General features: G+C 36.5%; 1 protein-coding gene across 1 annotated transcript in view; it reads right to left on the minus strand.

Moving 5' to 3' along the window:
• Positions 1 to 1,984: 1,984 nt before the first annotated feature.
• The window catches only part of LOC145684822 (endocuticle structural glycoprotein SgAbd-8-like), a 28,152-nt gene continuing 3,536 nt past the window's right edge, over positions 1,985 to 26,600 (minus strand). The window contains exons 2-3 of the mRNA XM_081757190.1: positions 16,181 to 16,311; positions 1,985 to 2,832 (exon numbers count right to left, since the gene is read on the minus strand). Of these exons, the coding sequence (XP_081613316.1) occupies positions 2,526 to 2,832; positions 16,181 to 16,311 (438 nt within the window). The 3' untranslated portion in view covers positions 1,985 to 2,525. The remainder of the gene's footprint in view (positions 2,833 to 16,180; positions 16,312 to 26,600) is intronic.

Below are 26,600 nucleotides of genomic sequence, written 5' to 3' on the forward strand. Positions count from 1 at the left end.
GGATCCAGGACTGACTTCTGGGGGGCGATGGGTTGTCATACTGTTACTTTTAACGGCTCCAAACTTTGGGATTGGTTTTATTTATATATATAAAATAAGAAAGTTTCCTCTTCTGCGGGGGGGGGGGGGGGGCGATCGCCCCGATCGCACCCCCCCTGGATCCGCCTCTGTATTCCGGTTAATCGGAACAGAGTTCGGTCCAAATTAGTTCTTATTAGTGGGACTCCATTGTGTACTGCAAGTTCTTTCTCCCAATTTTTTCAGAGGAACAGCTACGTTTCCTTCTAATCATCTATGCTTTCGACAATCAACACTAACTTTTATTTCGTATACTGGCAAGTTTTCCTAATATTTTCTAACCTGTTCATTTTATCGAATTTCAATGCAAGAACGAACCTAAGAAACAATTATTGTAGCGAATAATTATCATTAACAACACAGCGCAAGATCAACATTAATACACCAAACGCATATGTAGAAGGAATCAAACATCGACTACAAACAGGGAATTAGAGTTATTATTCAATCCAAAATCTTTTCTTTCTACGAATTCTGTCGAGGAATTTGAAATTTAAATTATATAGAACGATAATTATGTCTACTATTCAATACGGTTGTTAAATATGGTCGCTTACTTTGAAGAAAGTGCGCAGACAAAAAGTATTTGAAAATGAAATCCTTCCACGAATATTAGAATCAAAGAGGGACGAGTATGGGGAATGCTGGAAACATCATAACGAAGAACTCGATAATTTGTAATATTTACCTAACATTATTAGCGCTTTTAAGTCTAGAAAGGTCTGGTAGGTCTTGTAGACAGAATGGAACAAAGTAGAAATACTTTCAAAATGTTTACTGGAAACTAAATCTAAAAAGATCATTAGGAAGACCTAGGCGGGAATAGTAGGAAAATATTAACACGGATCTCACAGAAAGAAGAGCCAAGTGAAGTTTGTGGTGGACAAACACCGTGTGCGTGGATTTTCTCGGGGTTCTCCCGGTTCCTCCCACTTCCTTCATTCATTTCTCATAATCACCGTCTCTTTTAGCCTAACCGGCATAACCGTGGGTCGTAAAACTCAATTATTTCATTTTTTTTCACAGAAAGAAGAATATAAAATAGAAAATGGATCCAGTTGGCATAGCATAGAAGTGAATGGAGAGCTCTTGTGAATGAAGCATTGAACCTCCGGGTTCCAAGAACCATAGATTTCGATTTACACACTATTTCGCTCTATAGGCGCTCTTTGATTAAAAACAGAAACATATCCCGTATGATACTATCATACAAAAAATAAAGGATCAGTGCTTTTCGCATATGTGGAGTCCAATTTGGCGCTTACATGTAATGTGTGTGATAGGATGATAGGTCCCAAGACTAGATATATCTGTGCTAAACATCAATAGACGAAAATAGATAAAAATGTGTAAAAAAGTCTTGGGACTTATCATCCTATCAGATATGGATTGAGATGTCACAACAACACTTCAGGCACCTCTTGGAGTCCATGACACGGGAGGAGGTTGCTGCTGTTATCAGAGCGAAAGGTTGTGCTACATGGTATTGGGTAGTTGTCTCTAATTCAACTGGTGATCAGTGTATAAAATGCGGACCTATGGTTTAATGTGGAATCCCAACTGCATAAGCTTCTACCGGGAATCGAACCTAGATCTCCTGTGCAGAAGGCGTGTTACGCCAACCGTATAGTTACAAGGGGGTTCCCATAGCATCTACTGATTCCATCTTAGAAAACTAATGGAATAAGACAATAAATTTCAAAATTATTGATTTAAAAATGTAGAAGAAATATATAAAATTAGTTGCCTATGGTAGACTACATAAGAGCAGTACGTGCCATGAATTGCTGTATTTAAAATACTATATTCAATGCAATGTTAGAGTTGTTTCTGCACTGCCGCTGGGAGTAAAGTAGTTTGGTTATATCCTAGAAAAATAATAAACATATTTATTTTTCTTTTAGAAATTTATTTAAAAAATAAACAATTTTCGTCTTTTTTTTCGATTTCGTCTTCACAATACAAAAAATATCTACAGTTTGGCTATGTTCTAGAAAAAAATAATAAAGTTACTTATTTTTCTTTTGAAAAATTATTTAAAAAATAAACAATTTTCTTCTTTTCTTTTGATTTTATCTTCACAATACAAAAAATATCTACAGTACAAATATATATATATTTTCGTAGAAAAAATACTTACAAAATACATAATATATTACTTTTATATTTAAATTATAATATTTAGTATTACTAAAACGATAATACATACATTAGGCAGCTATCAAAGCAAAACACATTTTATAGCATTATGACATCCATTTTTTTATAAACCTAATACAATCAGGAGACATTGATATGTATAACCTTCACATATAGTGAGACTCAACCAACCCTATAATAACTACACATTACCATATCAGAGTGCACGTGATATGTAGAGTGTAGTGGATACATTTTATATGGCATGCATTATGAATAAAATTATATTTTGAGAGAAAATGTTGGAATTATCTTCTGAAGAAAGGTCTGTTTCCTGGCCTCTGGAAACCTCCTTGTTGACCCTGCTGAGGCCCCTGTCGGGCAATGAAGTCAAGAGCCTTCTGGATAGCTTCAGGGATTGGTGGAGGAGTTGGAAGATGGGCTCCTTCCGCTCGGAATCCATTCTCATCAGCAATGTAGGTTACTGTGATTGGTGTACCATCAGGCGCTGTGTAAGAATAAGAGCCTTGTGCCACTTGGGCTTCTAAGTCCTTTTGGCCAGGGTTCTTTAAGTAACCAGACTCTTGTGCTACAATGCCATTTCCTGTTTCATAACTGAAAGAAATACAAGGAATATTGTAGGAATTAACTGTAATTGTTATAGCACGCAGCGTCGTACGTAATGTGACTAGGATTTTAAAATCCCCTATAGCAAGATATTACGAAAAATATAAACATTTATTGTAGCAAGGCATTAATACAAAAATCACTAATGTCCTGAAAAAATTCTGCGTACACCAGTGATAGCATGGATATTGAGTTGTATTTACTTTAATACAACCTTGATACTGACAAGAGGTTAAGTTTCTCTCAAATAGTTTTTAAGACAAAGTTATAGATTCTCTGTAATACAGTCTATACATGCAGGACCGGATCCAGGATTATCTCATGGGGGTGCACCAATAACTACCAAAATAACCAATTACACTGAAACTCTTCAAAGTGGCACGTGACAATATTCTTTACATCTGACAACGCTGATACATAGAACGGGGAGTATTTTAAAGAGGGTCGCAAGTTCTAAGCAGGAAAAAGAAAAGTTCTCTCCTCCTGATTTCTGTTTACTTCCCTACTTGACAAATGCTATATTGTTTTGCTTTGTGAATCCTTTTTGTTCAACCTATCGAAAATCGACTTAAACTATTGCTTTTTGCAAAGCTCTGCTTTCTTTTAAGCCCCAAAGGGAGCTAGCTTCTCATTTTAGATAGTGTATATTTACAACGAAGGGGGGGGGGGAATGCACGTGCAAGTTTTATTTCAATTCATATTACAGCATGAAATTTAACAAAAAGATTACTACATTTTTTAACAAGACACAACAGGTTTTAGGTGATTGCACGCAACTTTAGAAATTAGTAGCCCTTGTGGTACATCACAATTAATATAATGAGCGTCTACATTGCATACAATTTAACAGAAATTTTGGCAGAATGTAACAGGTACCGTAGGTTTTGGAAAACCCTCGTTCCATTTGATGAATTTAAAGGAATTTAGTGATATTTTTCTATTTCCCATATAGACATGAATGGAGTTGAGCACAAGACGAGGCGTGACAAAATTTTGAAGACGTGACAACTCTTCCAATACAAACAAATTAGTATACATTTTCTTCGAGACGAGAATACTTCTTACCATACGTTTTCGAGACGAGAAAGTCTCAACTCTTGTTTCGTGCACATCCACACGACCTCCCCTCGTAGTGATATATAATAGTGATGCTGATGTAATACATCGAATTACTGTGGGGCCACGGTGGCTCAGTGGTAGAGTGTTCACCTCTGGTGCTTGGAGTCCTGGGTTCGATCCCAGCCCCACCAAGTGAACTTTGTGGTGGACAAACACCGTGTGCGTGGGTTTTCTCGAGGTTCTCCCGTTTCCTCCCACTTTCTTCATTCCACCATTTCATTCATTACTCATCACTACCGTCTCCTTTAGCCTAACCGGCATAACCGTGGAACATAAAACTTAAAGATTTCATTTCATTTTTCGAATTACTGTGTCAGGTTTTCCATAGTAAAGCATACTGTTACTTGGTATTTGATATATACTTAACTTTTTTACATGCTTCAGCGAAACTCCGTGTTAAATGTTATACAATAAAGCATGCAAGATGATTAGTTAGATAGGAATTTAGGTTTTTTTTCAGCATTGGTTATATGAGACGGAGACCTATAGCTTAAGGTGGTATCCGTATCACATGAGCTCCCATCGACAATTGAATCCAGGTCTCCATATAAAAATACACAACCAGTAATTTCAAGTCTGCGAAAAGTGGCTACTAAAGCAAACCATGATGCATTGATTATGATACAGAACATTGCGAAACAAGAACCTTAAGTGTGAAGATTGTCAAACCACTAATGAACTTGCGTTTAAAAATAATACATTCAAGTACGTCAGGCCAATGGGTAACGGAAGAATTTCCTCGATGTGAATAGGTATACTTTCCTAATCTACCATATTTGTTTCTTACTGCACGACAGTGGTGAATATAAAAGGAAGGCAAAATTTCTACCATATGTGTCTATGTACAGAGAGTGTATATGTAAGTATATTTGAATTTCTTTAGTCGCATATAGAACCTAAAGTGTTTGGTAGAAATCTATAGATTCGCCATAGATTGACCATAAACTTAGAAGGAACGTCAGTATAGCTATGACATTACAAAAATACAGTGCAATGGGTAAAGAAGATAAGATACAATGCACATGATTAATTTACGTGTAGTACACGTGTATGTAAGATTGTATGCCAATTCTGCACCTCATGCCCTATTCAGAACTTTTAACTGTTGAGGTTGATGAAAGACGTATCTAAGGAAAAGTACACCAAATACATGACGTTACGTACAATTAAAAATGGCGTATTACAAGCGGGGTAATATTAAATAACATATCAGTGGAACATTTTGAGTTTGGTAGCGATTAATGAGATCAGATTTCGACAATGTACGGTTATACTTAAGGGAGTTTCCTCATTATATACATTATAATACAAAAAAAATTATTAAGCATATTATATATCAGCATATTATTCAGCATATCAATGAACAATAAACTAACAGATGGCAGTAATTTGTTGTATATTTTGAAAGTTGCAACTGGTCATTTTCTGAGCATTGGCCTATTTGGTAGCCCGTAATAAAATTAACATTTAAAAAATTATAGGCTAAGTGTTTAAATAGTAATTTCTTTCCAAGCTTGTCACGTTATATAGATAAGAAAACTATTGACCTACAAAGAACGAAATATTTAGATTGAAATTTACATCCATCTTTCTAATTCTATATTGAACATAAACTAAGTATTCTGTGTCGAATGTATTCGTTCAGATGACATCTGTCCTTGCAATAATGAATCCATATGCATTTTTTCTTGCTATGTTCTATTGTGTTTTCTCTATAGACATAGGTCATTATTAAAATCGGAAATGGTATAATTCTCACTCTTCTGGCCACAATAGAGTAACTAGCGGATTAAGGCTTTTGGGGCCCTGGAGCCGACTATTTCCGAACACCAACCGAAAAAAGCAATTTTAAGTTAATAACAAATATGTTCGTGAGACACGCAAAGTTTGTGTAGTCCTCACTTTTCAAAGTCCGTTTTCATGTGAAGATAAAGAAAGTTAGAGGATGAATTTGCTACATCTAACGGTTACTAAAATACATTGAAGTAAATAGCAATAACATAGAGGTATGGGGTTTCGTTTTATAGGGACTAAGTTCCTAAAACTTTCTGAGTTGAGTTGATTTAAGTTTACCCTCTCGTTTAGCAGCGAGGCTATATGAGACATGGACTACTGATTAACGTGGAATCCGAACCACATGAGCTCCAGCCGGGAATCGAACCCGGGTCTACCACGCCAAAGGCGCGTACGCTAACCGCTTAGCCACGAATGAGCGCTAAAACTTTCTATTTGGGCTTAATAACAACTCCAAACGCAATTTCAATAAAATAGTAAACAAAAATTTAGGAAACTATTGTAGTATGGCGTGTGTGCACAACCATCATTGGGAATTAAGCCCATTTTGCCAACAAGTGAATTAAGAAAGCAGGTAAATGATACTCAAAATCTATTTAAAAAGATATGGCTAAACTCATAAAATTACGGTTAAATTTATTGCTAAATCGGTAGCTCTTATAAAATTATACCTAATAGAATTTAACAATAAACCAAGCAAAATGTTTCGTAGTTATACTGTTATCACCCAAAGCATGTTGTAATATTTTTGCTGACATTCTCAGATATAAAACTTCCACACTTAATTCATACTCTAAACAACATATTTACAATATGATTTGTGTACTTCATTGGGTAGAAATGCTAAATATTCGTTGAATTAAGTATATTCTTTCTTCTCTATTTTTGATGTAATCTTGGCTTATATCGGTGCGTTGTTAGTCTATCGCAACATTAAAAAAAAAAAAAAAAAAAAACATTTAAAAAATACACTCGAAACCCCTCCCTCAAATTAACTACTCGTTCAAATTAGCCATTGAAAAATGGAAAATGCCAATTTTTCATTACACCGTGACACCTAAGCAAGTACAATTCTCGTAAAGTATTGTTGTGTGCCAATGTAAGTAAGAACTACTGCAAGCTCTAGAATTACTAAAATCGGAAATAATAATCTATTTTGTTTCTATTTATTTATTTATTTAAAGAAGTATTAATTTAAAAATACACTGCTCCACAAAACTTAAGCAACTCGATGAAAGTGGCAGAAAATAAGACGACACGATCATTGCACCAAGTATAATGAACAAACAAACGGTCCAGATGCACAATGCAACACAAGTAAAGACGAACAATACAGTTAGGATGTACAGAGTGACCAAAAGTTCAGCATAACGATACCTCAACAGGTGAAGCTGGATTGTGCGAGGGCATAGGCAGTCAATATGGCGTGTGACCACCACGAACAGCTATACAAGCACGACATCTGGACTCCATGCTGCAAATCAGAGTGTTGATCAAGTCTTGCGGCAGATGGCGTCACTCCTCGAGGAGAGCTGTTTGCAGATGAAGGAGAGTGCGTGCTGGTGGACTGCGCTGCGCTATTCGCCGCCCAAGAGCATCCCACACATGCTCGATGGGATTTAAATTCGGCGAATATGCACGCCATGCAATACGCGTAATGTCTTCGCTCTCCAGATACTCGGACACAAGATGTGCACGCTGTGGGCGGGCATTGTCATCCATGAACAGGAAGTCTGGGCCAAATGCTCCGCTGAAATTGCGCACATGTGTATTGAGAATTTCATCCCGGTACTGTTGTGACGACAAAGTGCCATGTTGCACAATATGGGTCCGTTTTCCCATTCGGCATAGTTCCACCCCACACCATAATGGAACCACAGCCATAGGATGGCCGTTCAGCAATGAAGTTTGGATGATGGCGTGTTCCTGGCTCTCTCCACACTAAAGTTCGACCAGAATATGACGACAGGCTGAATCTTGACTCATCGGAGAACATAACACGCGCCCACTGGCGTTTCCCCCATGCAAGATGTTCCTGACACCATGTGTAACGCGCACGTTTGTGCTCCAGTTTCAATGGCACACACAGCAAAGACCTTCTTGCATACAGTCCTGCTCTATTGAGCCGCCGGCGAACAGTTTCACGACTCACGCGTTGTCCTGTAGCCTGAAACAACTCATTGGCCAGTTGAGAGCATGAAGCTTGACGGTTACGTTTGGCAGAAATTGTAAGAAATCGGTCCTCGACGGCCGACGTCTTCTTCGGACGGCCTCCTCCATGACGTCTTCACCTCCACTTTGGAAGCGACTCCACAGCCTCGACACAACACTTTTGTTCACGTTGAATTTCTGCGCCACTTCCACTTGCGATCGGCCCAATTCCAACCGCCGAATTATTCGCCTGCGGTCAAAGTCACTCAAATGTCGTCTACCAACCATTGCAAGGTGTGTACCCCACACAAGAACCACTAACTCAATGCTTGGAGCCTCGGACACTACTGGGCTGTGGTGTACGCCTCATGGCATAAGTTGTTCACTGCGCTTACAACGGTGCTGCTTATGCGATAGTTGGTGCTCGCCTTGCCTGTGTGTCTCTGTGTATGTGTATGCCACTAACCAGTGTTGCCCCACACGTCACTTATACCACGTTCTCTCGGGTTGCTTAAGTTTTGTGGAGCAGTGTATTTAACTATCAGTAGAGGTAAAAGAGGTAGAAAATGGCAAAAATGAGTCCAGAATTCACCAAAACTATAGGTAATAGCTAAAATACATATTTTTTACGAGCTAATAAGTACTTAAAAATGGCAACACTGATTGGCAGTAAACTAGCAACACTGGTTATGTAGTTTATTGTACAATTTTACACTACGTCGAATTATTAATCAGTCGCACCATCTACAATCGAATAATTTCACAAGCTACTTATAAATTTTTCCTTAATGTCCAATACTCTATCAATCAATGTAAAGCTTATAGAAACTGTTCATATTGCATTTGCTCTTCAAAAATGGAATGATTTCACACATTTTTAATTGCTCCTAGGCAGTGGCGTATTTAAGGGGGAGCTTCCGGTCGTAAGTCCCCCCTTCCTGAAATTTTGTTTATTATTTTAAAGTAAATGAAAGATATTGCAGAATTTTTATATTTCCAGGAATAAAGTTAGCAAAGCTCTCCCCGAAAACAAAATCGTAAATACGCCACTGCTCCTAGGTATTCTCAAATTTAGTAATATTTAGTTCTTTTTGCAATAGTTTTTAATGAAGCTCGTGAACATGGTAGAATTAATGGTAAAAACAGGCAACTTCTCCTAGCAAGAATTAAAATTACTTTTTGGTAATTTAGCACATTTGAATTAGAAATTCTAGAGGCAAAAATTTGACTGAGCTCTTCAAAAGTGTGTGAACACAAGAGGTGGACAGTTTATTGTAACTGACGAGCACTGAATCCAGTGCTGTGGCAATATGAGGAATTGTCCTCCCTTGGACTTTAGAACATAAATCTATTCTTCTAAGTGTATGCCAAAACATACTAGATTTGCTTACTCACATACTATTACTGGAGTTAATAAACAACGTGCGTAAATAAATGGTTTTGCATATTACGTAGAGGCTATGGATTGCGCTTGTGTGTCGGCTTTATTTTCCCCTCAGTCACCCTTTCCATGAGGTTGGTTTAAAGGAACAAGCTTTACCGATAGATGGCACTACAGTCGTCGCATCTCTCCCATGTATTTTTTTATATTTCACGAAAATTCACGATTTGTCTTACAAATTTCAACCTACAGATTTCAAATTTTTAGAAAAGGAACTTCGTAATCTATCGAAGGTAATAATCCGTGCCGATATTTCATCTAAAATTTTCTTCATTGTTGAAATGGCTTGATTGTTGAAATGGATATCCAAACCTTTAACAATCGAACTGTTTCAACAATGAAGAAAATTCTAAATAAAAAATCGGCACATACTGTTCCTTTAATAGGTTGTGAAGTTCCTTCTCTAAAAAATTTCAAGTCGCTAGGTTGAAATTTATAGAAGAAATTGTAAATTTTCATGAAAGGTAAAAAATACATGGGAGAGATACGAAGACAGCAGTGACATCTATAGGCAAACTTGTCCCTTTACACTAACCTTAAAAAGATCCTGCGGGCATTCCTTCTGCAGAGTCTTCTTTCATCATTTCACAAAAATACCCGTAGATTTAGAATTGGCTATTGAATGTCTATTGGACATTCAAATCAAACCAACTTAATAATACTACGCTATTACTATGGTACAACTTTCTATAATTGATGAGAATTCAAAGTAGCGAATACGTGCCTAAATATCTTATACTTCATAGTCTGTGTTTGTAGGCTTCGGCAAGAAAATTTCCCTCAACTGACTCAAAACTTTCCCTTTCCTTATGAAATTTTCCCTAGTTCTTCAGTGTCCAATTCCTATGACAGAAATTATGTCATAAGATTAATTTAGCTATGTTAAAGGAAGAACCATCGCACTTGTTTCATTCGTTTACATTTTGCTTTTTTTAACTTTTCCTTAACTTTTTTTTTCTTTCACAAAAATACACACAAATACACAGAGCCAGCAGTGGGTGCAAATTGGGTTACTTTGAACATACACACACACACAAACTATTGCAATTGTATTGGTTTATTTCTGAAGAACGAAGAAAATTTTAAGCATTTACATTTGTCAATTAGTCAGCGCGAGAATTTCCCTCGTATTTCATGATTTATCGAAAAAATCCCTTTTCACTAAATTTACCTACGAAATTTCCCTCAACCTACGAACACTGTTCCTAGCGTTTTAAATATATACTTCTTACCGGGCGTACATCAAGAAATTTTTGTTGGGAGGTCCAAGTTTGGGGTGTCCAATGCTACAAGCCTCGAAAAGACAATAAGTAATTGTAAAATATTTCCAACTATATTTTTATAAAAAAATGATAGAACTAGAATGTTGTTATAAAAGAAAAAGTGCAGATGAAGTGTAAGATCAAATTTTCATGCTACATCAATAATTTCTCTGTTAAGTTTTATTGTGAATGTGTACAATGTAATATATTAAGTGAAGAAGTTTGGGTGGTCAGGACCCGGTGACCCTCCGTGGGTGCGATGTTGCTTCCTATATTTGCGACATTTTCATTGCATTTTAATTTTCTCACTACTTAAATGTTACTTTTAATGATTGTAATGTTAGATAAAAGTCTTTTTTTTATTTTCTAATTTAATTTTATTTATTTATTTATTTTACTGAAATCCATATTCGTGCTATGGGACACGGGGTCTCAGTGGTAGAAGAGTTCTAGTGTATGGTGTCTCTAGTCAATAACATCGTTTCCGTAGGCTTACTATAGGTTCTCATGTTTCTTTTGACTATCTCATTCCACAAATTATTTCATAAGCATTAACTTTCCGTAATAATCCGCCTCCTTTACTCTAAATGACCTAGCTGTGGAAGAGATTCAAAAAAATGAAATGAAATCTTTGAGTTTTACGTCCCACGGTTATGCCGGTTAGGCTAAAGGAGACGGTGATTATGAGAAATGAGTGAAATGGTGGAATGAAGAAAGTGGGAGGAAACGGGAGAACCCCGAGAAAACCCACGCACACGGTGTTTGTCCACCACAAAGTTCACTTGGCGGGGGCTGGGTGGAAGAGATTCAATTTCTTCAGCCGTGCTTAAGCAATAGTGTGTGTAAATTGCTTTTGTTTCCCTTAATATACAAAAATGAAGTGTTGATGATGGTATTTTATGAATTTTTCTCCTCAACATCTTTTTCCACATGCTTGTTTTTATATCTTTATACGTTAGAATTGAACAGCTCGGGGGAAGAGAATCATAAGTGACATTTTTCTAACTTTCGAGTGAATTGGAAAATAAAAAAAAAGTATTTCCATTCAAAGCAATGCAATGATATACTAAACATCATTTCTCTACCATCTTCAGGTACATTTTCAAGATAAAACTACCTACATATTATTCTGTGCTTGGATCTCAACCCAATCCACCTAATAGCTCAATTTCACAGGAAGGTGTACTTATCATTGTCTTTCTCCGAGTCGCTCAGTTAATGAGATCCACACGATATTAGATTTAAGGGTAAATTGCCGTTCCTTTATGTAAATAAAATTCTTAAAGTCTAAAATATAGTAGTATCTACACAAATAAAATTAGCCTGACGTATATGTACTTCATTTAACGTTAGATAGCAACTTTTCGCCGGCATTTAGGTTTAGTACCCGGATAGATGTCTGAGCGATTGGTCAAAAAAATTAAGTGTAGAATTATTTCTTCCTAGATTTGTAAGCCCTCATTAATCCTTCTGAGTGAACATGTTTATCTTTAACAAAGAAATAACGTATATTTGACAAAAGTCCATGGACGGAAGCTCTGTACATAGCAATATCAGAAATTTGTCACAGAATAACTTGTTTCCTTTTACCTTATTAGAATTGACTTGGAAATTTCCTACGTATTTCTATGTACTTCGAGTTTTCACTAGCTCGTTGATTATCCAATTTTTAAGACGGAAGATGTGATAAGTTAAATTTAGCTATATTGAAGTAAGTGCCAATCACATTTGTTTTGTTCATTTGCTTTTCGCTCCTATCTTTTTAGCTTTTTCTTCACTTGTCAACCACGAGTGCAAATTATACTACTTTGAACACACGCACACACATAAACACTACTGCTATCGTTTGGGTTATTATGGGTATGGTTATTTGGGTTACGGTATGGGTTTATTAGTGACGAACAAAGAAAAATTTAAAAATTCATACTGGTCAATTAGCAAGCGTGAGAATTTCCCTGGATTTTCACGTTCTTTTGAAAAAAAATCCCTTTTCCCCTTTTTGCTAAATTTAATTACGAAATTTCCCTAAATTAGTTAGATTCGGGAGATTTCCCTCAAACTACGAACACTGTCCACCGTTAAGTACCTGAGATTCTAAGTACCGAACGTCCATGCTGTAAATATAGAAATAATTTTGCATGTATAAATCTTACAGGTAGCACCGTGAGTAATTAGTACGAATACCTAGGTATATTTGTAACAATCTGCACTATACGAGGTTGACAAGTTCTCAGCCTACCCACGTTTAAACAAAGCTAGATATAAAAGTTATATACGTTTATGAGGCTTATAATTTGTGAAGCTAATGTGCAAAATTTGGTTTGACTAAACCAATTTTTTTCAGGTCCAAATTAGTAAATTTCAGCTCTGAGCACATGTCGCAGAAATTAGTAAATTTGATCACAGTGCATTCATTAAATACCTCTTCCTAAAGAGACTCTCGCCGGAGGAGATCCACAACTACCTTGTCACGACATTGGCGGCAAGGCACCATCGTATGTCACTGTGAAGAAATGGCAGCAAACTTCAAACGTTTGCAGTTTGGTTTGAACGATGATCCAAAGAGTGGCAGACCAATTTCAGTGACCTCTCCCGAAAAGATCGACGCCATTCACCGGATGATTCTCGACAATCTCTGAATCCCGCTAAAACATATAGAGGACACACTGGGCATTAGTTATCCATGAAGACTTGGGTATGTGGAAGGTCGCGGCAAAATTGATTCCGAAACTATGGTTTCAAATACAGGAGCATCCACGTTATTCGCCTGATTTGGCTCCATCAGACTTTTATCTATTTCCTAAATTGAAAATATTTTTAAAGGGAACGCATTTCAATGGCGCCGATGACGTTATTTCTCAGAGGCCTAGTTTGCAGAGCATTCATCCGACTTCTATTTGCCTGGCCTGCAAGCACTGCAGCAGCGATGTGAAAAGTGCATTGCACTACAAGGGGAATATGTTGAATAAAAGCACCAAGCTTTGGTTCCTATCTACTTGTTTTCTTGGTGAGGCTGAGAGCTTTTCAACCCATCCTTGTATACCCAATTGTCCTTAGTGAAGCAAAAATTCATAATATCTTGTGCTTAAAAAAGAAAAAGTTCAATATGAAAATATCGTTTTTTTTAGAGGATTGCACAAAACCTTTTTTTTCTCTTTTTATTGATTTGAGATTCAGCTATTATCATACTGGTGTTTTTGATAATCATACACATTGTGTTTGATGTGGATTGTATTATACTATCAAATGAGTACAGAAAGAACCACTTCAAAAGCCAACTCTGTCACCATTTGCTTACCAAATGAATAACAAATGCTCAATCAAACTTACAATTATAGGAAAATATGGCTACGTATCTTATTAATACAGATTAATGTATTAAAACGATTTAAAACTTGTAGTGTTAATGTGAAAGTTTTAGTTATTTCTTTAGGCACATTTAAGTACATTCTATACCTCCACGTACGGAGATTTATGGCGAATTGTACCAAAATTGAAATTGAGATCTGTATGCAATTAAAAATTGTTAAAAATGAAAGACAAGATTTCATTCAGTATTAGAAAATACCTCTAATCATTTTCTTAGATATAAAAGCTGTAGCATTAAGATTTTATTTCATAATGTGTCTGATGAAAACAATGATATATTCTAACTATTGCTGAAACTGTAACACTACTAATTAAAAGTGTCTTTTTTCTTCTATCATATTTTATTTTTAATTGAGTGTGAAAGCTAGAATGAACAGCATTCGAGGAAGCTGGATTGAAATGTAAGATTATCCGGAAATAAAACAGCTAATGTCCTTGAAATAAATTATGAAGGCAGATATACTATTACTCTTTAATATAAAAAGAAAGAAGAAGAGGAGTAAGAGAAAAATGTAAAGTATCCAACTACGGCAATATCCAGTCTATAGCCACCAAACCAATATTGAAAGCAAAAGCGATAAATCTATTGCTTATGGTTTCAAGAGAGGAATCCACATTAAAAAGTCTGTTTCTGACTATCTATTAACATTTTTCCTCTACACCAATGAATATTGTGAGATTTTATGTGTTTTCACACCATGCTGGATGTAACCATGTGTACACTCATGTCCAAAATTATTGTCGCATATCTATAAATATGTTGTTGTAGGAATATAATTTGATAACGAATTTGCCCGGTATTTCTTATGATGTTAGTATGTGTATAAATCGGCAAAGACATGTATGTGGCAAATTTCATGTCAAAAGAATAGTAAATAAGAACAATAAAACGAAAATAAAACCTTCTTGTACATTTAGCAACATTTTGTTTTACCCATTCTAATTTTTGTATTTATAATTCTTTTCCTATGAAATTTACCACAAATATGCATTTCCCGATTATGCATATAGTATCAGTATTAAAACTATCCTGCGAAATCATTTTCAAATTATATTGTTACAAGAAGACATTTATAGATATGCGACAATAATTTTGGACATGAGTGTACATCACGTGTTTAAAGTAAATACGTTTTAGAAGACATCGTCCACCATCGACTACATTTGGCAAGTGACGCAGAGGCAAGGAAAGCGTAGACGTATGTTACGTGCAAGACTAAGCGAATATGTTTACTGAAGCTAGAGCGATGATAAGTCTATATATATCAGTAAACAGAAAGGATGAAACTGAATTTAGCTAGAAGTGATTTGTGCTGTAATAAGATACACATATGTGGATAAAAAAGTGTTCTGACGTAAGTAATAAGTTTTTTTAGAATAGCTGCAAATCTAGTTTCGTGAATAACAAAACAGGGCATGGATTTATAAACAAGCTGTTTATCCAATGTATTTATAAGGACAGGGACGTTCGCATGGGGTGGGTCCTGAGGGTCCTGGACTCCCTCCCTCCCGAAATTTCGACTTTTGTGTAAATTTAGCCTAATTTTAGGGGCAATTTTAGGAATTTTAATATAAAATGCCCTCATATTGAGTTTGGACCCCTCCCGAAATAAATTCCTGCGTACGCTACTGTATAAGAATCTAATATAGTACATTATACGAGTATGTACTATATATAACGGTGAGACACGTATCTAATTATTTTAAATGGGAACTCAAAATACCAAATTTTATGAGTCTACTTTTCAGAGATTCGGAGATGTTGGCATTTTTCTATAATAATCGCCATACCTTCCCCGTCGAATTCCAAAAATCGTTCCTTAGTGATAGCTTATTTCACAAATCCTGTGCATAACTCAGAACTTATTCTTTTATACGTATGTAGAGAAGAATATGTCCAAGTCTCCTAATCTCGGAAGGGTAGAGACGTGAAATTCGGTATGTGGACTTTCCATTTAAAATATTTAGACAGGTGTTTCAGCGTTTTTTTTTTTGTTTTTTTTAAGAAGAGAAGAAAAAAGCCAGGAAGAAAAACACCCCGTCTCTCTCCTTTCCCCGTCATATTTCCAAAAATGCTTCCTTAGTGGTACCTATGTCACAAATACTATCCATATTCAAACTTTCAAGTTTCTAGCTTAAACAGTTTGACCTGGACGTTGATCAATCAATAATTCAAGACTTCTAATAGAAATAGATTTACCTGTATTGATATGTTCCATCGAAGTTAACTTGAGTATCCTGTCGAATGATTGGGATTGGGGTCGAGAATCCAGACTGGCCACCAAACTGTGGAAGGCATTGAGCTAGTGTGAAGAACACGGGGAACAAAGCCTGAAAAAAATATTTATAATAAATTAAGTTATAAATGTGAAATATGGCGTTTTCAGTGCATAAAGAAATCAAATCTACTTTTGGACATTTCATTCAAATATAATGTTTTGGATCCCTATCTTTATCTCCTTTCTTTTACAAGGATTTTCGATTCTGCAAATCAAGACAAATATAGGTTATCTTACGATAATGTTAGTTGAATGCAATTATAACCTGTTATCACTGTAACACAATTGCAACTCATATTCAGATTACAATATATTTAGAAATATTGTTGATGCAACGACGTGTTTTTGGCTCTTCATCTTTCTCATGATTTCACAGTGTGTTCTTCAGAATTCTTATATTTGTGCCCTGTGCTTATTATCTAGTTACTGAAAGCTGGCCTCTGACACATAGCTGCACATGTAAACAAAACGAGAGGAAGGATTGTCCGCCAATCACAGCAGTATTTTTACACGCTGTTGCTAGGCAACGAAGGTCACTGACCGCGCTGTTGCCGTTAGTTGAGACGACTTCTTAAACGTCTTACGTTTATCGCCAGAGCTGCTGTCTCTGTTGCGAAGCCTCTGGCAATAGTACCTCCAATACTCCACCTGCTCTATCCAACTGTCAGAAGCCACCTTTCCTTGCGCACACAGTAGAGGTGGACTGGGTGTCCGGACAAATATCAGCTGCACCTTTCCCTTTATGCCACTCCTACCCAATTATTTATTTCTCTTTCTATGATCTTTGAAATCCAGAGGTTCAATGCCGCGTTCACAAACGCTCTCCATTGACTTCTGTTCTTAGCCAACTGGATCCAGTTTCTACTCTGTATTCCTATTTCTGCGAGATCCATCCTAATGTTGTCCTCCCATCTTAGCCTAGGTCTTCCTAATGGTCGTTTTCCGATTGAATTTCGAGTTTAAACTTTGAAAGCGTTCCTAGTTTCTGCCTTCACGACCTGCCCGCCTAAGCCTCCTAGACTTGATGACCCTAATAATGCTTGATGAACGGTATAAATTGTGATGTTTGTCGTTATGAAGTTTACGCCATTCCCGTTCCTCTTTGGTCGGAATATTCGTCTTGGGATCTTGTTCTCAAACACTTTCAGTCTATCTCCTCAATAATAATTAAAGAAAATAAAGTGAAAGAAAAAAATCCGAAATGTTTTTACTATTTTTCTGGAACAATACATAAGATATTTCTTGTTATCTTGAGAACTTTATTAGCACTAACTATTCAAGACATGCGTTAGTTTAGTTGGTTTAAAGCTACAGCTATTTTGTCAGGGCGTTGCGCAAATCTATAATCAATCAGCAATTTGGTTTGTAGTATTTTTATTTCAAAATTATGTCTTATGGTATAATTAACATCATATGTAGTCATGTAGCAACAGACAATTGTAAATTACATAATAGTCACCTTGTCGAGCAAGTGGTACAGTGCCCTCCCTGCCTAATATCATTACAATTGCTCTATTGATGGAGCCAGTCCAACTTTAACCGTGCTTCAGCGGTTAATACATGTAAGCATTTTTATTGTTGACCTAATCATGTGTATTGCGCAAGGAACTAAATCAACACTACTAAACACTATATAGCAGTCATTTTTAACCGGACGTTGTGTGATATCATCATTTCTTACTCTCATTCTCACCAAATCACACAGAAAGAGCAAGGAGCACATAGAAAACCTAGTTAATAGTTTCGCCCTAGATGAGACGAGACTGAAATAAGGTTTTCTCGTCTCGTTTTGTCTAGTAAATTTTGTATAGAGTTTGCATTGTCTTGATTTTCGAAGCATTACTTCTTGTCTCGTTTCAATTCTCGGAACCCCTTTATCGTCTCTTCTAGTTTTGTAAATTTACTTACAAAAGATAAACCCTGATCTCCTTCTTTAATTTGATCTAGAAGTTACTAGAATATTTTACGATCACGACAGGTCCACGATGAGTGTGTTATAACATCGTTAAATAAACTACTATTGAACACGAGATTCGTAAAATTTCTCTACTCGTTTCGAAAACGAGACGAGAATTGTTGTTTCACATCTCGTCTCGAATTTTAAAAATTGTACTCCCCGCTACCAATCGTCTCGTTTTCGAGATAAGAATCCGTTAGATCACAAACCATGCCATCCCATTATTCTGATTGTAACGTAAATTTTATTCACAGGCTGTGTTCGAAAATTCATTAAATATAATGTTTGAGACTTGTGATACATCCTGTACTCTCTCCTTTATGACGTCATTCAGAAAATAATTTTATAATTTATAAGATTGAATATTTTCTTTCGGCACACCTAACAGTAAGAATTACTTACTTGGCTTTTAACATTTAAGAACAGTTTGGTTCTCTTTTTCCAAAGATGGCTTCAAACTTAAATAAATTTATATTTAATCTTGTATTAACATTGAATAATTAACATTCATGATCTATTAAAACAAGAAAGCAAAAGATAGGGATAACCCTAGCTTTTTGGCATTTATCTAACATTACAAGCAGAGACTTTTCCCAGGAAGAAAATAACATTTTCCAGGAACAGTTTGTATAACAAGTAACTTAAAAGTTATGTCTTGTAAGTAGCTACCTATTATGAATAAAAGTCTGATCAGAAGTACCTCCAGAAACAACGTTCTTTAGGTTGCAATTTATTACTTTCCCATGGATGTGTTTCGATCTATGAATTCACGTTACAATCTACAGAGATTTTGAGTGTTAACGGAATATTAATTTAATATTAAATTATTAAGTGAAATGGTCTCAGAAGATATATATTGGAGCATTTATGTCTTGTCTGTGTATGACAGGAGGGATATACATTTCAGAAGTTAGTTCTCTTCAGGATGGCGTGGGAAACCAGGATTCAATTTCCGGCCGCAACTCATGTAGCTCGGATTCCACGTTAATCAGTATGTCTCTTTTCATATAGCCTCGCTGCTGAAAAGTACGTTAAACTTAAAACTCAACTCAAGTCAACTCTCTTTGGGATGTGCCTAAATTTTGTATGTGTACTTAATGTTTCTACATTGAGACGGCATTGAAGTTAGACAACTATTAACACTTTATTTTGTTCTTGTTATAACAATCAACTTTTCTTTCGGAAAATGTCCAGGATAAGGGCCAAAATTAAATTCTGAAAGGGGACTATACAGAATAGCCTGTCCTGCACAAGAGTGATTTATTTTATCTTGACTCTAGGAAGAAATTGGAAGTATGTCTGGAACAAACACTGATTGCAACCGTTTTCCAAAATAGCAGACAAAGACATTATTTCATAGCTCAAAAGAAATCACAGGTATATTAGTGTTCTGCTGGATTAAATAAGGACATATTTTTCAAGAATGTTTACGTCATTACGATGGGAATAAATGTTCAAATCCCACAGTAATGAATATCTTTAATATTTAAGGTATAGAAAATCTCATATTATGTGGTAGTCATTAGTTGGAAAAAATGAAATGAAATCTTTAAGTTTTATGTCCCACGGTTATGATAGTTTGGCTAAAGGAGACGGTGAATGTGAGAAATGAATTAAATAAGTGGGAGGAAACGGGAGAACCCCGAGAAAACCCACGAGCACGATGTTTGTCCACCACAAAGTCCACATGGCGCTAGCTGGGATCGAACCAGGAACCCCAAGCACCTAAGGTGAACGCTCTACCACTGAACCATCGCGCCCCCGTCATTAGTTGGAATAAATATCAACAAACATTGGAAAAGTTAATAGAAATTACTGCAAGCAACAGTTCATGAGAATACGGCGATGAAGTTCGAAAGTACCTAACTGCTCAGAAAGTAAGGGATAAAGGTTGATCGTTTCTCTCTAGAAAAATTTCATCATTACACATCACACATAGTTAAGAAAGTTCTAACACCTTCCCCTTCTCCTACAACTCTGATTTAGTTATATCAGATTTTCATCTACTCGGAAAATTCTGCTTTTTTGTTTTCCTAATTTTATGCTAGTAATCAGACATTAAATGAATCCAAAACTAGCCAATTTTTGCATGCATGATATCTGTAACTGTAATTCTCAATGTGTTCCTGCAGTCCATTTCGCAGTTTATTACAAACCACTTGTAACAAGACAGGAAAGAAACTTGTCCCTTACCACTGCGCTGGTGGTTTAGTAGCTCCATCTAATTACGGTTAAATTAATTTGTTTGAATATGGCTTCGAAAAGAAGACCTCGACAAAACTTGGTTCCGTCAAAAAATTGCTTTCAAGGAGATACTTTCACACAGAAAATAACTTAGAATTGTGTCCGATTGTGTTACCGATAAGTATAAACCGAAAAGTGTATATCTTTCAATATGCTCAATATTTAAGTATTACTATATTAATGGTAATTATCCTATGGCCTAAATGGAAATTATATATTGAAACAAGTGACTTTCGCTTTATATTATGAAATTATGGTAGACTTCTCAAAATTTCACAATTCAATACTAAAACTTTAAATAGTACATCTATAGCTACTGGTTGCTATAAATTAATAAGATTAAAGAGAGAACTTGTTCCTCGGACACTAAATCCATATTAGAAAGCCATTACTCGCTATGAATTACTGTTTTTGTTCTGCGGTGATAAACCTTGAAACCGAAATCGTTAATTTGAACCACTTCCGGTTTGAATAGATGGTTAAGGAAGAAGGTAGAACCTACTCTTTGGAAGTTGAGTCGAAAACAGTAGTAAATCTCAACTACTTTCTGTTTTGCGTAGAGTATTGTGGGTTTTGATGGTTTGCTCTTTTGACAGCCTGAATCGTTTCCAGAAAATCGCTCATCGTTACGTAATATCATTTTGTTGTATGAGGATAAATATTGAAATCGGAGATAGTTTATTTTAACCACTTCCGGTTTGAATTCAATGTTAACAAAGGAGATGGGACCTATTCTTGGGATGCTAAACCAATTGCAATAAACCGCATCTCGGTATCTCTTACGGTTTTTGCTCTATGAAAATCAGTATTGAACCCGAAAGTGGTAGTAAATTTTAACCAGTTCTGGGTTTGTTAGAAAGTTTGGTATGGTCATGATGTAATGCTTCTGTACGTTCAAACGTTTGCAAGAAAACACCTCCTCGCTATCGGTTACCGTTTTCGTTATGACGATAAATGTTGAAACCGGATATGGCTAATTTGAACCAATTCCGGTTTGAGTAGAGGGTTAACAAAGGAAATTGAATTTATCTTTGGGATGCTGAATCAATTGCAAAGAACTGCATCTCAATATCTCTTACCATTTTGCTCTAATATGGGGGCCGCGGTGGCTCAGTGGTAGAGCGTTCACCTCTGGTGCATGGGGTCCCGGGTTCAAACCTTGCTCCCGCCAATTGAACTTTGTGTTGGACAAAAACCGTGTGCGTGGGTTTCCTCGTTGTTCTTCCGTTTCCTCCCACTTTCTTCATTCCACCATTTCATTCATCTCGGCTTAAGCGTGCGACGTAAAACTCAAAGATTTGATTTCATTTTATATTTGCTCTAATACCTATCGAGAGATGGACGGACAAATCTGATGTATAATACTTCCTCCACTTATGCATGGTATAATTCGGAAATCTAACAATATGTTTTAGCAACTATAATTTTCTCTCTTTACCAGTCTAGAAGTTGAGTTGTTGAGTTGATTTTAGTTTACCGTCCTTTTCAGCAGCGAGGCTATATGAGACATGGACCTACTGATTAACGTAGAATCCAAAGGACATGAGCTCCAGCCGAGAATCGAACCCAGGTTTTCCACGCCAAAGGCGCGTACGCTAACCGCTTAGGCACGAGGGAGCTCAGTCTAGAAGTTGAATTGTCACCTTGAGGTGTAGACACGGGTTTTATGCAGGAGGGAGTAAATTTATTGTTCTTTTTCTCTTAATGGCCTTTTGCATGTAAGGCTTAGCTCCAAAAGGGAAAGAGCTTGAAAAGAAGTCACCCAGAGGCTGATTTGTATGGAACAATCCCGGTATTCACTGCATAGTTTTAACCAGGAAGTTCATGCCTTCCTACTTTGCTTTACATAGAATCATATAAGTATTTTTGTTATTTATTTCTCCTAGCATATTTTGCACAGATCCTACTTTTTGATTCTAGACTATAGAAGTTTGTGGTGAACATCGTGTCCTTAGGTTCTGTTGGTGTGCTCAAGTTCCATCCCTTCATTGCCGTTCTACCAATTCTTTCATAAATCATTCACTTTCATAACGCGTCCAACTCCTTTGCACTAAAGGATATAATCTTAGAACCTAAAACTAAACAACTTCTTTTTTTTTTCTTCGTATGAATTAAAAAGAAAACTGAAAGTGTGAAAATTCCTGAATTTGGAACCTTTGTAGTTCGTATTCCACTTTAAACTGTAGGTTCACGTCTCTAATAGACTTGATGCTATAAGGGACGTTAAACCCTGAAGTTAAGCAGACAAAACAAACATCCAAAGAACTAGTTTCCTTGTCTCTGATAAACATGGCCCTAGTTTGTTGCGCGGAGGTGCACAGAATGTTTTGTGTTGACTCAAAGTCGAGAGATACTTGTGCAGCTACTTGAATTAAGACGCATCGAACCAGTATCCGGAAAACTAGCAATGCGATAGGAAATCATATGCTGTCTAAAGATGATTCAATAAATAAACGTTTAACCATCCACATCCCTTTGCAGACTGTTAATTCAGTGAACTTATTTTCGTTAACGCTCAGTATTTGTTAAGGGTCACTTAATACTCTACAGAAATCGGATTTTTCAGTCTTTTTTTTTAACATACAAGGAAGACACAGGAACAAGAACTAGCAATGTCACGAATACAGCACGTGAGTAAGTTTGGTTTGTGTGGTGTGATAATAATTTCTCAATTAATATTGAAACCGGAAATGGTAGTAGATTTCCATCACTTCCGGTTTAGACAAAGAGTTAAGGATGCCAGTGAAATGTAGCCTATTTGTGGGACGGTTAAGTGATTGCATGAACCGCTTCTCGCTATATATCACCGTTTTTACTCAATAAGAGTGAGCAAGGGCGCCCATATTGTGGTTTCCAAGGGGGAGGCAAGTACAAGGGACGTTTCCAATATAGTTTAAAATTTTGATGTTACTAATGTAAAAATTCTGTTGGGTTTTCGATATTCCCAAGTACAATTTCCTCTTAGGGGGGGCCAAGCGCTCCATCTTGCCCCCCCCCCCCGCCTGATGGGCGCCCTTGTCCATTCGTACATAAACCACTTCTGGTTTCCATCAGCAAACTCGATTTCTGACCTTTGGCCCTCAATATACTGGCCAAAGTTGATGCTGATTCACCAAGTTGTTCTTGCGATTTGCGGGAGGGGGGGGGGCGGTGGCTGTGGTAGAGCGTTCACCTCCGGTGCCTGGGGTCGTTGGTTCGATCCCAGCTCGCGCCGTGTGGACTTTGTGGTGGACAAACACAGTGCTCTTGGGTTTTCTCGGGGTACTCCCGTTTCCTCCCACTTTCTTCATTCCACCATTTCACTCATTTCTCATCATCACCGTCTCCTTTAGCCTTACCGGCATAACCGTGGGAAGTAATTCTTAAAGATTTCATTTCATTTTCTTGCGGTTGACTTCTGTCTCCGAGATGGACACACGGACATCCATGGTTTAAAGAGTTTTGGTAAGTCAAGCTCCTTAGAAATTAGTACTTCTTTAGAATCCGTTAATACGTACATTAAGATCTATATTCGTAAGAAAAACAAACTCACTGTACGCTGTTCCAACAAGTATAAACGAAGAAAGATTAGCTGAGTAAATATAAACGACATATTGTCCAGTCTTTTTTATTATAACCATAAAATTTATGAACAAAAATTGCGTGTGCACTGTAACATGAAGCTAGCAATATAAAATTTGAAATACTGCTAACACGCGCAGCAAATATTTTACATTTCTTTCTCAGCTTCCAGCATACTAAAAGATCTAATTTAAAAGTGAAGTTGAACAGTGTATACTCAAGTTTAAAAATTGTTGAGTATTCGAGCTATCTCTACTTCTTAGGCCATAAGATGCGTATGTGAAAGTATTCATTTCTCTGTGAAACGGGGAACTTGGATTCCTCTACTTTTTTCTTTAGGTCTACTTAAATGTCTTATCTTGCCCAAGTTACGTGATAGATATATAATTTGAATATTTATGTCTAAATCAAATTGTACTTTAAGGAACATTAAGTTTACATACGAGCACATTGAGAGCATATCAGCATACAACCACTGCAAAAAATAGGTCGAAATCAATGTTTGAACATGATTTGGTCTTTTTTTTAATGAAACGAATTTTGGTCATTATTTACTATGTTCTTAAACGCCCTAAAGTATTCTATCAGTGCGCACAGAAAGTCTAGAATTTCTTCTAACCGTATGGTTAATAGAAAAGGCCGTGAGAGGGATGAAAATGTATCTGAAATTCTGGTGTGTAAAATTAGTACAATGTTTGGAGATTTTTAAATATTACCATTTACCTATTTACAAATCATTTCTGCCCGTACCATAGTTGGGCATGTCAGAAGTTCAGGTACATTAAGAATACTTTTAGGGCAATTCCTGTTAACCACTCTTTAGTCATTTCTGCTTTATAGGAAGAAAATTTGATGATATTTTAGAGTTTTAAATCTACATCGAATGTCACTCTTATTTAAAACAAAATGTCAGAACATTAGTTTAATTTTTGTAGAGTGTTAGTTAAGAGTTGCTGCAATAGAGTGCTTTATTGAAAAAAAAAAAAAAACTAGTGTATTACATAGACATTCTGTTAGCGGATTGTCATTTTGCTAGATATGATTTTGTGACACACAGCAAAAGGAGGCTCACAGCGGAACGGGATAAGCCAAGTAACGCACAGGGCGAGCGCTATATGTTAACTTAAAGCAGGGGTTCTCAACCTTTTACACTGCGTACCGCCAAAGCTTTACCGCTATAAGTCGCACGTACCACCAAGGCCGGCTGGTGTACCACCAGTGGTATGCGTACCATAGGTTGAGAAACTGACTTAAGGTATTAAGTGTAATTTTTACGTTATGTCTGTATAAATAGCATATTCATTGATTGATTGATTGGATTTAAGCATTCCTTTTCAGCAATGAGGCCACCACTACTCGAATTTAGGATTTAGACGTCCCTCGGCGATCACACTATCCGAGGAAAGGGAAGGAACAAAGGATTGGGGAAAGAAGGAGGTGCCTGGGACCTATAAGTTAGGTACTACAACGGCATTTGCCTGGTGTGAATAAGAAAACCCCAGGAAAATCTCATTGAGGATGACTGGCCTGATAAAGCTTTTTACACATTTTCGACCGAGTGCCCCCACCGGGAAACGAACTGAAGGCAAAAGCGTCAGCGACTACGCTGGACGGGGGCCACACCAATCTTGGGACAACACTACTTGGATTTGAATTCGAGGGAAGTCCCCTGATGATAATCAACAACGGGCAGTGGAGCACTTACTTTAGCCATTGGGTCATGAAAGGATATAACAGCGTAATCATTGCGTGGCTTATATCCAAATTATGACAGTTAAGTGATACACGTGAGACGTGAGATTTCTAATTCGAGCCGAGACAAAATACATGATATTTCTTGTCTCGTAGACAATACTACTTCACCCAAAGTTTCCAATGTTCAACACTGTTTCATAGTATAAAACTATAAAGTAATTGTACGAACACAATGCAGAGCATTAACTAATGCTTACAGATATACTAGTCATTACTCGATATACTGCAATAAGAATTATGCTGTAAATGATGTTAACATCACACTATTCGTCTATCTTTCACGATGCAGAAGGATTTTGATAAGTTCTTGATGAAATTAAGAATAATAATAAGGGCACAAATTTTGTAATTTAAATTTACAAAGCGAGTTGAGAAACATTTTTGTGAATAGAGGCGAGATTTTTTTTTTTACAAAATTTACGGAACGAGACTATATAAAAAAAAACATATTCTCATCTTGTCTTATCTCGCACTACTAATCACTAATAAGTAATGTGTTGTGGGGTGCATACTGAGTACATTCGCACGTAGTGCCTCCGATCCGATTGTACAGTATCTTGAGTAATAGGTCCCGTCTCTCATAGCCTCAGCTGAGAAGGAAGTTCAATCAAACAATCACTAGCCGTTTTTATAAGGTAAAAGCAGTTTAGTAATTCAATACTTTAATTATCATAAAATAGTATCCCCATATCCAAGCAAATAGTTTGTCTAAATAGAAATAAACTTACATCCTATACAGGTTAAAGAAGCTAATATACGTTAGATTTGGAAACGTTTAGGCATTTCTAAATGACATTAAAAGCTCCAGAGTGTAAACTTTCAAG

The sequence above is a fragment of the Thermobia domestica genome, chromosome 5 (genome assembly GCF_964235325.1).
Source record: "Thermobia domestica chromosome 5, izTheDome1.hap1.1, whole genome shotgun sequence".
Taxonomy (NCBI): domain Eukaryota; kingdom Metazoa; phylum Arthropoda; class Insecta; order Zygentoma; family Lepismatidae; genus Thermobia; species Thermobia domestica.